At 34.0% G+C, this 13,989-nt stretch overlaps 3 protein-coding genes across 5 annotated transcripts; 1 reads left to right on the top strand and 2 right to left on the bottom strand.

Moving 5' to 3' along the window:
• The first annotated feature begins 1,802 nt into the window (after positions 1-1,802).
• On the top strand, positions 1,803-3,261 carry LOC111014642 (large ribosomal subunit protein eL42). Its single transcript, XM_022289436.2, has 4 exons — positions 1,803-1,887; positions 2,521-2,700; positions 2,805-2,879; positions 2,984-3,261. Exons 1-4 carry the CDS (start codon positions 1,885-1,887, stop codon positions 3,041-3,043), a joined length of 318 nt encoding a protein of 105 aa, XP_022145128.1. The 5' UTR covers positions 1,803-1,884; the 3' UTR covers positions 3,044-3,261.
• Positions 3,262-4,445: 1,184 nt separating this feature from the next.
• On the bottom strand, positions 4,446-7,710 carry LOC111015587 (uncharacterized). 2 transcript variants are annotated; one of them, XM_022290667.2, is made up of 4 exons: positions 7,408-7,701; positions 6,900-7,198; positions 5,872-6,002; positions 4,446-5,393 (listed from the first exon to the last, which is right to left on the bottom strand). In XM_022290667.2, exons 2-4 carry the CDS (start codon positions 7,122-7,124, stop codon positions 4,661-4,663), a joined length of 1,089 nt encoding a protein of 362 aa, XP_022146359.1. In that variant the 5' UTR covers positions 7,125-7,198; positions 7,408-7,701; the 3' UTR covers positions 4,446-4,660. The 2 variants fall into 2 exon arrangements, with proteins under 2 accessions (XP_022146359.1, XP_087973037.1); XM_088116911.1 differs by having other exon boundaries at positions 6,900-7,710.
• A 503-nt stretch (positions 7,711-8,213) lies between these two features.
• On the bottom strand, positions 8,214-13,649 carry HCF136 (photosystem II stability/assembly factor, chloroplast (HCF136)). Of its 2 annotated transcripts, none has more exons than XM_022297753.1 (9): positions 13,213-13,649; positions 12,161-12,396; positions 11,687-11,817; positions 11,326-11,458; positions 11,080-11,202; positions 10,450-10,524; positions 9,696-9,811; positions 9,226-9,310; positions 8,214-8,514 (listed from the first exon to the last, which is right to left on the bottom strand). In XM_022297753.1, exons 1-8 carry the CDS (start codon positions 13,532-13,534, stop codon positions 9,244-9,246), a joined length of 1,203 nt encoding a protein of 400 aa, XP_022153445.1. In that variant the 5' UTR covers positions 13,535-13,649; the 3' UTR covers positions 8,214-8,514; positions 9,226-9,243. The 2 variants fall into 2 exon arrangements, with proteins under 2 accessions (XP_022153445.1, XP_022153453.1); XM_022297761.2 differs by having other exon boundaries at positions 8,214-8,504; positions 13,213-13,648.
• Positions 13,650-13,989: the final 340 nt, after the last annotated feature.

Genomic DNA, 13,989 nt, shown 5'->3' on the forward strand with positions numbered 1-13,989 from the left:
TAAAATTTGATGGATGAACATGTATCAACTCTTACACTCTACTCGACTCAATTGACATCCTCGTTCATAGTTCAATCATAATTTCACATGGCCCGATTCTCTCGAGATGATTATAATTCTTAATCGACAATAAATGAATGTAACTGAAATCACTTGACTCGTTGAGGGAACAACTCTCGTAGTTGAGGAGTCGAAATAGTCTTATTAAATCACATTGAAAAAGCAACATGAAATAATGAAGAAAACGATGGAATAAATTTCAGTAGAAGAGTGGAGTTCACATCTCTCTAACTAGTTAGAAATTCTAGTTGAGAATACACTTGTATGATTTGTTTTTTTGTTAAAGAAGAAAATTTTAGACCATTCATTTTCTGCAATCAAATTGCATTGTGTTATCCAAAATATATTTAATACCATGTTAACATTCTGCTTATTAATAATAAAAATTCGATGTTATTAAAATTTGAAAATTCAATAGATATTATGCTAAATATATTGTGAAACTAATACTGTTGAAGAATGAAGATATGATATTTAGTTATCTATTTGTTCATTATTATTATTATCATTATTATTATTATTATTAATTTTAGCGTTGAAGCGCGTGAGGGGAACTGATGTGATTGGAAAGAAAGCTGAAGGTTTTGGGTCGTGAATCCCATGACTCAAAACGTGAGCCATTCACCGATATATAAATACAACTAATTTCTAATATTTTTAATAAAATTTTCTAGAAAATGTTATTATCATAAACATTATTTTATTTATTTAATAGAATGCACCTGCCGTTGATCAACCAATCAAAAAATTTATAGATTGATTTGTTTGGCTTTCATTTCATTTTAGATGGATATTAATATAAGTTGAATAGACTTTACACAAATATTTTCAACGGAATCAACCACAATTTAGCGTTAAAAGATACTGCATAAAAGGACAAGAGACCTAATAAAATTTATAATACATTTTTATCAATATTTAATCTTTTTATTATTATTTTTTACAGTGGTAGGTCTCTTTTGATAAGTTTTTTAAATGTTTGGTTTATGACGAATTTATTTCTTGGTTTAAGTTCTATTTTGGTATTTAGTATTAAAATTTGTTTCTCAATTTTCAAAAGGTATATTTTAGTTTATTGATTTTAAAAAAAAAACTTCATTTTGATTATTGTTATTATTTTTTTATTAATATTGCGACTCCAAATATGTGCATCAATATGATGACTATGTATTGCAACCACCACTGCTGAATGAGATAAATATTAAGTAATAGAATAATAGAGATGACCAAAATAATTAGTTTTTTTAAGTTAATAAGATAATAGACCTTTTGAAAACCAGATTACAAAATGATTATTGTTTAAAGTTTAGGAACCAAAGTATAACAAAACTTACAAATTTAAGGACAAAAATAAAATTTAAATATGCATTTTTTTTATACAATATGTGAGAGTGGATATTCGAACTCACGACATTTTAGTTGAAAATATATGCATTAACCAGTTGAGTTATGGGCCAAATTAAGTTTTTCTTATAACTAATTTTAAAAATTTAACAAAATTTTATAAAAATGAGAAATTAAAAGTTAAATTTAAAAAGAAAATTAAAATTGGGCCAGAATTTAAAAAACAAAATAAAAGAAAAAAACAATGGGCTAATGTTACCAGAAATCTGGCCCATAATCATAGTCGACTGTGACTACATCTAATAATTGGGCCTCTAATTGGGCTTGATTTGGACAATGGGCTAAGTTCCAGAATTCGGCCCAAAATGGGACCCGAGTGTCAATTTTTATGGAGTATAAAATAGGTGGGATTTTATTAGGCAACATTGGTCTGTCAATTAGGGTTTCTCAGAGAAGCAATACGCACCAGAAGCAGCCGCCATGGTATTCTTGCTTACACTGTTGCCTTTGCTTTTGCATTCGTCGCTCTCGTCTCTTCCGTTTGTTTGGATTTTCATCCTCTGTTCATGCTTCTCTGTTGTGTTTGGCGATGAGGATTTGGTTGGAAATAAGAATAATGAAGCAAAGTTCTTCGTTCTATAATCTTATCATATTTGATCCGGAACGCCGGAAGCTAAAGCCTCATAAAATTATGTTTCGATGTGAGTTAATATTGTCGGTTTTGTGGATCATAGTAGGAAAGCCAATGTGTTGTAAACATATTTGTTGCTTAGGATATTGGATCGAAGAGTCTCCGAATCGTTTTGGTTATCTCACTTTGATGAGTTGTTTCGTCAATGTTTATTGGAATTTATGATGGCCATTGTTTTTTTTTTGGTTATGTCAATCTTTTTGTAAATTTTGATGCTGTAGATTTGGCTTTAATATACTCGAATTGAAAACGTAAATTGTAAGTTTTTCCTGGTTTTCTTTGTTGAAGCTTTACGTTATCCTCTCCAAGAATTTAACCAGAATTTGGCGCTAGTTTATATTTATTGTTTGAGCCTGTTCTAATGTATGGACTTCTTCAAATTCTCGTTCTCACCTCTCATGATTTTGAATTTTTCTATATAATAGGTGAACGTTCCTAAGACAAAGAAGACTTACTGCAAGAGCAAGGAGTGCAGAAAGCACACCTTGCACAAGGTTACCCAGTACAAAAAGGGTAAGGACAGTCTTGCCGCTCAGGGTAAGCGTCGTTACGATCGTAAACAATCAGGATATGGAGGACAGACCAAGCCTGTCTTTCATAAGAAGGTAAAATTTTCTTGCATCGGCTGTTCAACTCAAATCGTATTTTGCTTGTATAATATTTATTTTCCTTGAATGATTAGTCATGAGAGCTTTGACTTTCCTCCCAGGCCAAAACCACAAAGAAGATTGTGCTAAGGTTGCAATGCCAGGGTTGCAAGCATGTGTCTCAACATCCTATTAAGGTTTGTATTTTGAGCAATTTGACTATTCATTGGTGTTTATATGCTCTCATATCAACCTAACTGTGGTTGGATAGAACACTTATTTTATCTATTTATCAATGCAGAGATGCAAGCACTTTGAAATTGGTGGAGACAAGAAAGGGAAGGGAACTTCTCTTTTTTAGGTGCTCTAACATTATCCTTCACTATATATTTGATTTGCATTCATGCATTTTAGGGATTCAAAATTGCGGGCTTCTTTTGCCCTTTGCTTTTTGTTTGGTTTTTCTGACATTTGTGAACTTTTACATGTTCTTGAGTTTTGTTTAATGTATCAATTTATAATGGGAACAACTAGCTAGCCTTTACCAATTTTTTTTGGTGATCGTGCGTTTTGAATTCACTCTTTTTGCCATCGAACTTATTTTTCTCGGTCCCAACCAACTTATTATATCTTAACTCTTAGTAAGAGGTTGTTTTATTGAACAAATCGAAATAGTGCCAAATAGTCACTGGGTCTTGGAAGCTCTCTGTGTTATAGCAAAATTTGTCTTTTATTGGCTACAGAAATCGTTTCTTCCACAGTTAGACAGAAAATTATCTTTAGCAATGTAGTGGCAATTGTTCTTTGAAACGTGCTCTTCGTTTTATTTCCAATGTTCGAATTTAAATTTCGTCCCATTTTCAATAAATCTTTAAAAAGGTCGTCCTTATTGTTAGTTATGGTTTTTTTATTTTAATTGGAGAAAGGGGGTACTTAAAAGTTAACACATTTGGTTACATCATGAGAAATTAAAGGCGAAAGCCAAACTTTGCAGATATCACTCCAGCCATTTGTTAAACGAAAAAACAAGCCCTAAGCCCTCTTTGAATTTTTGTTAGAATCTTAGGGATTGTTTGGTTGATAATCAGGAAACAAAATTCTGAAAATAAGGGATTCAATGAAATCTGAAAATAAGAGATTCAATGAAAATTAGAGTTATTTTTTTGTTTTCAGTGTTGTCAGGATGTGTTTAGTAGCAATAGATTTGGTAATTGAATTACAATTTAAAAAATTGTTCAATGTGTTTTAGTAATATATTAGTAATATATTAATAAATTAGGAATAGTTACAAATTAAAAATATTTAGTTTGATCTAAATTTATTAATTAATTTATTAATATTTTTTTATGAATTTTGTATAATTATAATTTTATGATGTTATATAATATCGAATATATTATATTTTATAAGTTTTAATTTTAAGGAAACATAGAATAAGTTTATAATATAAGTTTATAATATGAAATAATATATTTATCAAAGTTTTTATTATTTTTAGTGTAATTCTGCATTATAGAAATTTCAAATTTTGAATCTGAAAATACTGAAAACATAAAAAATTGTTTTAAAAATTTCTATGGTTTGGATTATAGAATCCGAAAATAGTTTTCAAAACTGATCTCCCAAATTCCAAATCCTGTCAAATGTGTATTCACTAAGCCTATTTGATTCCGAGTTTCCAATCAAATTGGCCATCCTGTACTTCTCTGTTTAGATTGCCCCAGCCTGAAACTTGTTATCTTGTTTTCAAAAGAAGAAAGAAATGATAAACTTGTTATCTATTACGTCATAGTTCAGATATACAAATACATTCGTGGTGTATTAAGTTACAATATGAACCATAGTAACTTCCTTCACAAATAGAATACTCACTCAAAAAAGGTCTCTCTCTCATCGTCAAAACTATGGGCTCTTATTCAATATATTCCCTCAAATTCTCAAATGAAGCACAAGGATCAGTCTTCAGCCGTTTCAATTATTAATCCCTTGAAGCTTTGTACCTGGTCGATGACTTCGTGACCACTGCAGATGAAAATGCTTGAAGATCTGTTTTCAAACTCCACGAAGAAGCAGACCACATAGGTGAAGAGCTTCGCTTTTCTGCTTCCTGCAAATTACATGTGCTGCTTGATCGTCTCCCACCAAACAGCATCCCATTGCCCATAAACGAGTCTCCAACATCATCCATCAAAATGTGTGTCCCTTTACCCATTTCACCACCCCCATTTGCTATATTATTACTACTTCTTCCACCCGCTTTCACTCTCATTGTCATCGAAAAGCACTCTCCACTGCTGCTGTAGTTCTTGTTGAAAAGGTTTTCGGTTGCGGCGGAGAAGTCTGCCATCGATTTCTGCCGTCTCCTGATCCGCTTTTCATTCCCTTTGATGGAATCGGCCACTCCGTTCGTAGTGGTCGTGATATCGGTGAATATCATTCCCTCTAGGAAGCCATTGGCAAAGCTTCTTGACTTTCTATGGCGGCTTAGAAGGGGATTGGGAGTGAATGCCACCATGGGATCAACAGCCGCCCCCAAATGGTTGGATTCTAGTTTTTCATAGGCAGTCATTTCACAAATTGCTGGTATTTGGGCGTTATGGTCTTGCAAGGGAGACTTGAGTATCGAGGAGGATTTGATTCTCAGTGATTGGAATGAGTCTAATGGATCATAGGACATGAGCCGAGTTGAATTTTGCTCAGAATAACCCTTCCTGTAGAAGCTCTCACATGAATAGCTAATAAGTATAAAGACCCCACATAGCAATAACTAATTTAATGGCTTGGATGAGTATTCTTGCTTATATTGTTATGGCTGTAAACACTTTCTTCGTTCCCATTAACAAAATATCCTTTTTTTCAATTCGCTCCTCCGGAACCGGTACAGAAATGGGTGCTTTTTTTTTACGTTGTTTCGGGTCTCAGGGGACAATACATAAATGAGGGATGGGTCCAGTTTCAGGTCCTCTCATGATATTAATTGGTGCAAATAAGAATGAATGTGTAAGTCGGCAATTTGACAGGAATTCTAGTCGGTTTTTATCTCAGTGTTGATCTGAATTTGGGGTAGAATATCATTTATTTACTACTGTATTCAGTTTAGCTTGGGACCCAATTGTGGGATTCTAAACAACCCAAAACTGAAGCAGCATAAATGTTCAGGTATGGAACTTGAGGAAAAAAATTACAAACCTGGAAATGTCAAGACCATCGGATAAGTGAGCAGGCAGAGGATGCTTTCCAGGAGTTGGAATATGTAGAGATTTGAGAGCAAACATTTGATGGTCTGTAACCAACGCATTCATTCTCCTTATGTCTGAGACCTAATATGTTTTAGGTAATTACGTTATTATAGCGAGTGCACACAAAACGTAATATAGCTTAATTGATTAAGGTATGTATTATACATATTGTTGAACTTAAAAGAAACAATGCACAGACATATATGACAGATCGAAGTTATGGTCGGGAACCATCAAGAATGGGTACTTACTCCTAAGTTACAAATAGGAGAAAAACCATTAAAATGAAAAACAGAAATTAAGCAGTTCTCCAATGTAAACCTACTTGTTATGTGCATGGGTGACATTTGAATGGTTGGATTTAAAAATTAAGTTATGATTCACTTCTTCCGATTTAAGAAAAGGGTAAATTAAAAAACTTCCGTACGGGACAGTGTCAATCATTTTTAACCATAAACTTTCTACTTCATCATCTTTCTCTGAAGCTGAATTTGTCTTTGCTCCCTAAAAAAAAAAAAATCTTTATATATTAAACAAGTAAAAACAGTTCCCATTGTCAAGTTATATTTATAATAGCTACTCCTCCCTGCATTCAAACCTGCCATATACATGGGAGGAAGATACTCGCTCCGGAGTTCCACTCGAGTTAGAAACCTGAACATAGTTAAGGGGCATATTTGTTTTTTTTTTTTTGGTTAAGAATCCCACCTAACAAACGTTTATAATAAACATGAGCTATATCTCAAAAGGTAGTGAGTTCAAATCATTAACTCTGTATTGTCTACTAAAAAAGAAAGGAAAAAAAATCCTACAATCTCGTTAACATTTCAATCGTCATTCATATGTAGATCATCTTTTCCCAGGTGAAAAGTTTGGGAAGAAAAAATTTCAGAAACAAATTTAAGGTATAGGCATTTTTTATCTAGCAAGAAAAGACAAAAAATCAACAATTAAACAATATCGGAATGCAAAAATTACCTCAACGCCGTACTTAATCGCAATCCCGGCAAGAGTGTCGAACTTGGAAACGGGGTGCTCGATGTAGCCAACGCTAGAAATCAATGAAATCGACGACAAATCCGTAGAATTGGTTTCATCGATCTCCATGTTCTTTTGCATCCCATATGCGACACCACTGTTTCTGTTTCTCTGAAGAAGATCGTAATCGCGACTCTCGTTATAACTTCCCCTCCCCATTTCCATCGGCTCCTCTCAAAATCACCATCCAGAAACCGTATAAATTTTTCGACGGATCAAGCCGAAGGTGAAGACGAGATCTGAAACCAACAGAAACAGGATTTACGAGGAATCACGAGTGTCATGGAAGAATCGTCGAAACTAGAAAAGTTGCAGAAAAATGGAAATGGAGAGATCGCTCAAGGAATTCTAGAATATTCTTTTTTAGGATAAATGTGGCGAAATCTTCGTGCAATTCCTCTGGATCAACGTCGTCCCCAAATTTTCCGGGAAAGATAGAGAAACTAACCTCATTTTCCTCCGTTCATCTCCGCTCAGAAACGAGTTTCATGGTCTTGCACTCCTCCACAAATTCAAACCGATTGAATCTTCATGAGAGACGAGATTCCATTTATGAAACTCAGCAACTTCAGAGATTTCGATTCATCTGATGGTTTTCTTTGTTTACCTGAATTGGAATTTAACGATGCCGCTAAATTTACCCGCGCGTTTCTGTTCTTCGAACTCAGTTCGTTTTTGGACAACCCAATCTACGTGTCACATTTGCAATTTTTAAAAGCTAAATTTAAATACTATTTTGTAGCCTTTATATTTGACTATTTTAGTCTCTCCAATTTCATTTCTTTTCATGATCGTGAGCATAAATATTTACTTTTAAAAAGCACATAATTAAAACAAACGTTTAATTACAAGAACTAAGAAAGAAGATTTGAAAAGTAGAAAGGTATTAAAATTATAAAACTAATTTATATTTCTGATTGAATTTTCACCTTTATCCTATGCCATCAAATCAATAAAAGTTTTAAGCCAAACTTTCAATGAATACTCAGTTTTAGTTCTTTTTGTTTTTTAATTAAAAAATGTAAGAAATTTGAATCTCTATAGGTGAAGTAAATTGTACACTTATTGGAATTCGAATTGCCGACCTTTTAATTGATGATGATATATTTTAGTTATCTTCATGTTGACTAAAGTTATACCTATTGACTACACGCAGGTTATTGTTTAGACAAGATTTAATCTGGAATAATCTATTTTTCGAAACTTTTTCTTCGGAAAAATGAGCTTACAGGTGATTAAAACTTAAAACTGTCATGACACAAAATGCATCTATAACTTCCAAATTCATCATTGTTTGCATTCAACAATGGGCATCTGCCAAATATAAGTTTAGATTACAGATATTAACAAAAATGAAAAGCTATTTACGACGTTTCGTTCTAACGAAAGCATTGCTAAAAGTTTCCGACCTTCAAAATGCGAAAAAGAGGAAAGAGGTGAAACATGGCGAAGTTAGCACACCTCATCCCATCATTGAAAGCAAGAACTCAAGCTCTGATTCAACGATACAAAATTGCCATGGCAAGCATCATATAGAATTGTAACCTGTCAAAAGCTAAATCTTTAAAATTTAGAGCATGCTTGATAACAATTTGGCTTTTTTTATACTCATTTAAAAAATAAAGCTTAAAAAAAAATTCCTCCTTTTAAGATAACCGAGTTTTAAAAATAAACAAACATGGCCAAAGCGAACATAACTCATCGGTAATTGACATATGTTTCCAACCAAGAGGTTTTGAGTTCGATCTCTCACCCCCATATGTTGTACTAAAAAAACTATTAGAACAAAGAGATTCAAAATATCCATTTTGATCGTGTACAACTTTTATTCATTTTAGTCCTGGTACTTTCAAAAAGTCTGTTTGGTCTTTGTACTTTTGAAAAGTGACAATTTTAACTCCTATTTACAAATCTTAACACAACACAATAGAAATCCTTTAATACAAAGTCATGACTACATTTCAAGAAATTTAGAGAGTTGAAGTGTTTGTACTAAAATTTTGATGGAAAGAAATTGATAAAAATGAAAATGAAGGGACCAAAATAGTTGCTTTTTAAAAATACCGGGACAAAAAATGAATATTTGAAAAATATAGGGACTAAAATAAACAAAAGTTGAAAGTACAGGAACCGAAATGGATGTTTCGAAAGTACAGGGACCAAAATGAACCAAAGTCAAAACTACATTGACCAAAATAGTATTTAAACCAAAATATAAAGATGTTTAAATAAAAGAAAGAAAAGGGAGATATCGATGATGAATTACCGAGTGAAATCTCAATCTTCAACCAAGATATTGAAGCAATACACCGTCATTTCCCAGCACAAAACCTTTCTTGTCGTTTATAAACCTGCGGAGATGTATAAAAGCTTGTAAATAGATTAAAAGAAAACAGCAATTTTAATGTGAATGGAAAGAAAAGAACTCAAGCTCCACCACTAAACTCAATGCACTATATTTCTTCTACAAAATTACTGCATTGTATTTGCAGCCATGTTTATGGTTGGCAGTGTTGGCTTTTCTTGGCAACAAAACCAGACATTATTTTTACATTAAAGAGGCAAGACACAGAGCTTTGATTCTTCTTCTTACTCTCTACTCATCCAAGGTAAACAGCCATATAAGAGAGCTTAAGATAAAGGGATAGTTTTTTTTTTTTTTTCCTTTCTAAAAGAGGTAACTTCAGATTTCAAAAATTGCAAACTAACTAAAGGCTACAGTATGGTGATACCCACTTTACAGAGTATAGGTTGGCTGCAATGTTGTCAGCTGCTTTATCACGGGACCATGTCCTGCCACCATTGGTAGTTTTCAGAAGTATTCCACTTCCCCCAGCTGCCCAAGCCTCTTCCTGTACGAAGACCAGACATTAAAAAATATTCCATCAAGGCAATGATCAACTGTGGTTAAACGGATGGCTTCATTTTCATCCGGTGCTCACAATAAATCCGAAAGGATATGGATCTTCAGATTTAGCACACAGACTATATATTCATTGCCAAGGGATGATGAGATATGTGCTACTTTGCACAATACAAACACGACTTCAAGCTCAAGGTATCTTGGACAACGCAAATTTTAATACGAACATGAGTGATGAGATTGTAGAAGTTCTACCACTCTTCCATTCATCTAATCATTTGTGCTTTCTCTCTCTCACACACATTTGTTTTGTTTATAGAAAGCTAATAACTAACTAATGCAGCCAAATGCACGATTAGTACTGTATCTTTCAGTTCAACAAATAGCATGTATAATCACAAAATAAACATAAATAATCATATTGACACTTCTGTCTGGCCCTTCCCTTCTGTAATCTGCCACACAAATCAACCAGATCCATCAAGTACAGCCTCCAAGAAGGTCTGTTTTAGCTATTTACGACAAAAAATATGATATTTCTATCTCAATCACAATATCAGCAGGAGTCTTTATGAATGAATTAGGATGCGCAAATGCATGAACATTGAAATGATGTTAAAAAATTACCGTTGAACGATAACCAACATCTAATATGCCAAAACCTCGGCTTTGAACTGGAACTTCTTCAAACTCCTCGCTTATCTGTTATAGTAAACATATTGGTTTCAACAAGCAGTTAATACTTAACAGAAGTTGGCTGAGAGGTCTAGCAGAAATTTTGGGTAAGAAACCACATAGAACAACAGGTTTATTAAAACATGGGAACAATCAAAACACATATTTAACCTACATAATGACAATCTAGAATTTACTTTTTTTTTTTACAATCTAGAACTTACTTGTCACTCTGTTTTCAAGAAAATCATGAATATGATGAAAAATTACTACAACGTCTCCATGATATTGATCGAAAACTTGAAAAGTTTCTAATGATATCTGAAAAGCAATCCATGTATAGCATTTCCAGCTATTGAGTTATTATGCAGCCATAAATATAAAGGTATAAAAAGCTGATAAATACAATATTCTATGCTTGAGTAACTAGTAGAAGAAGGGGAGAAATAATTTTAGTTAAAAGGTTAAAATCAAACCAAATTGCAACTCAAAACCATTGTTCATATTTTCCAGTAGGGTGGTTTGAACGAAATGCATTGCCAGTAACTAGACATGCAAAGGAACGTCCTCAATTTCACTTACCCCTGTGCCTTTACTCAGAAAAAGTCCTCCTCCACGAACAAGAAGCCAAAGACCACCATCAGCTCTCCACCCCATGTTCTGAATCCTCCTAGCAATAGCTCTATTATGTGGCTGCCAGAATGGCTGAAAATAAAGCCAAGTTCAAAAAACTATGAATTAGATATCAAAGCTACAAGAAGCTACCAGTTCAGAATAATACAGTTAGAAAAAGAGAGACAGAGAGTAAAAGAAACATAGAAGTTAAACCTGCCCAGGCTCCCAGGTGAGATAGAAGTTACCACGACTCGAAACAGCAACATAACGCCCATCAGGAGAACGATTTACTGTGTTAAAGGTTCCAGTATAATAGCTTGCACCACTTATCCCACTTGAAACTGTTCTGAAAAAGGGTAAAGAAACCAGATTAGCATCATATAATTGGGATTGAATTTTTTTGTTTAATGTGCTAAAATAATGAACTGTGTTCCATGATTTACTGCCACAAGCTGCCAGTCAAATCTTATCAGTCTATTAGTTAATCCACAATGGTTCAAGGTTAAATTCTAAACAATATATTTTTTTATTATAAACGCATATAGAATTAATTTTTTTCCCCTGCTAAGCATACCTATTAAGGGTGGCAGAAACAGTCTCCTGAACTGCAGCCTTCCAATTATATCCCTTGTTTGATGTAACGTATATCGCACCTTCATCAGTAACCATCTCTGCACTTTTTTCTCCAGTTGCTTTAATGTAGACCTGAAGGTTTTATATTAGAATCACCCACTCCAGAGTTAAATATAAGCACTTTCTAGCAGAAAAGAACAAATAAATTTATAGCTGTATAATTATTAAAAACCAAAATTTACATCTTAATTTGTAGATGAGTGCACTTGAGTTTCTGCGAATATCTTAGTGCTATTACACTCTTACCTTGTTTAGCTATATTTAATCAGCATTACACTACAGTCTACAACTGATAAATAAAAATCTATAATTTACCATTTAACCATGTAGAGGATAGTCTAAAATAAAATAAACTCAAAATCAAGCCCTATAATATATGCCCATTCCTCATTGAAGACATAAAATATTAGTTTACCATATCTCCAGGAAGCTGAGCACTGAGAGGTATCCTTTCCCAGCTTTCTCCAGCATCCGAAGTGTACAACAGAATTGCAGGTTTGCCAACAATCCATCCCTCCTTTCCTTTGAAGCTAATAGAATTAAATCTGTAGTTAAAATCTTCTTCTTCAGCCGAGGGTATTGTACGTGGAGCCCAAGTTCTTCCACCATCTTTTGTCTCTAAAATGGTTTGCCTGGTCCCCAAAAGGAAGCCTGCAGTGGGCTGAAAGTGTCAAATGATTTAATGGCATTATATTGGCGGAAGGAACTTGAAACCATAACTGTAGGAACGAGAAATTACAATAGTCAGGAGCCTTGACAAAATTCGTTAAGTATCAACAAGGTAGAGACAATTATTTAAAGAGCGATAATCCAAAATTCCTACCACGGATTCAATTAGACACCAAAGCCCCAACTCCCCACCCCTAAAATAAAATTATTGATGAAGAAACTGCTTAAAAAATAATTGGAAATGAGGAAGGATTTACAAGCATAAGCTTCACATGCGTGTGTGTTTGGTTTTAAATCTTCCAATTTGTCAATATCTTTTATATTCATTTAATAAATAGAGGTAATTCATCCTATATCAGGCTTTGCACAAATTACATCCTCGGAAAGTCAAAAATCTATGTCGAAACAGAACACGAGGAGATTAAAATGGTTAAAAATTAACTCTCTAAGCACCTAAAAATTGAAGTTGTTATTAAAATCGACAGAGGGAAAAACATTCCACACACATTAATGATATTAATACTGCACACACTAGCCAAGTACACTAAGTAAGTATTTAAAATGCAGTTCGAGACTTAACAGACGACAATGTAACTAACAATTAAACCGCCTAATATCTGTTCACAAATCCTCACAAACTTCAGTTGTTTCCGAAATTTAATCATGCGAGGGACTATTGAGCTCTCAAAGCGCTCTCTACTAATCGCAAATCGAAAAATCCGTGACAGAAAAACAAAAACAAACCCAAAATTCTCTGATAATCTGGAGCAAAAGGGAAACAAAACTTTCGAAACTAACCATGGTCCAAATCATCGGGCACAAAAGCAATGTCGAGAAGGACAACACCCGGATCTATAGGAAGGAAAAGCCTCTCCCACTCCGAGAGAGCTTCTTCGGACTTCGCCGGTTGCACGGGAGCAATAAGCGGAGAAAGCGACAGAGAAACCGCTGCTGCCGTCTCAGCTACGAACTGCCGGCGATTGATGGAAGAATTCTGGAGAGAGGCTCTAGGAGTGGAAGTAGTAAAAGTTCGAGGCTGAGGCTGAGGCTGAGGCTGAGAGAGGGAAGGGGCGAAGAGAGAAGTCCAGGAAGGTTTGAGGAGTTGTTGGAGAGACGCCATTGAAGAGAAGGAAAGGAGCAGAGGAATTGTTGGAGGTTCCGATTCCGACCTCTTATCTCTCACATTATCCACAACGCAATTCTCAACGGCTTCGCGGGTGATTTTGAAGCGTCTACTTCTACAAAAATGCAATCGGATATGACTATGAAAAGTATAAAATATTAAATTAAATTAATTTCCATTTGAATCCCGCCTGGGGATGTAGCTCAGATGGTAGAGCGCTCGCTTAGCATGAGAGGTACGGGGATCGATACCCTGCATCTCCATTTATTCTTCGTACTATCAGCATTTTTTATACTAAAAAGAATTTTTTAATGAAAATATGGATATATCAATTTTACGTGAATGGTCATTAAAATATCAAAAACATATTAATATTGATGGATGTTTTTGAAAAAATTATAAAAATAAAAGATTAATAACAAATATATTAATTAACAAATAAACAATATCCT

The sequence above is a fragment of the Momordica charantia genome, assembly GCF_013281855.1.
Source record: "Momordica charantia cultivar OHB3-1 chromosome 9 unlocalized genomic scaffold, Mcharantia_2.0 BLBB01000009.1, whole genome shotgun sequence".
Lineage (NCBI taxonomy): Eukaryota > Viridiplantae > Streptophyta > Magnoliopsida > Cucurbitales > Cucurbitaceae > Momordica > Momordica charantia.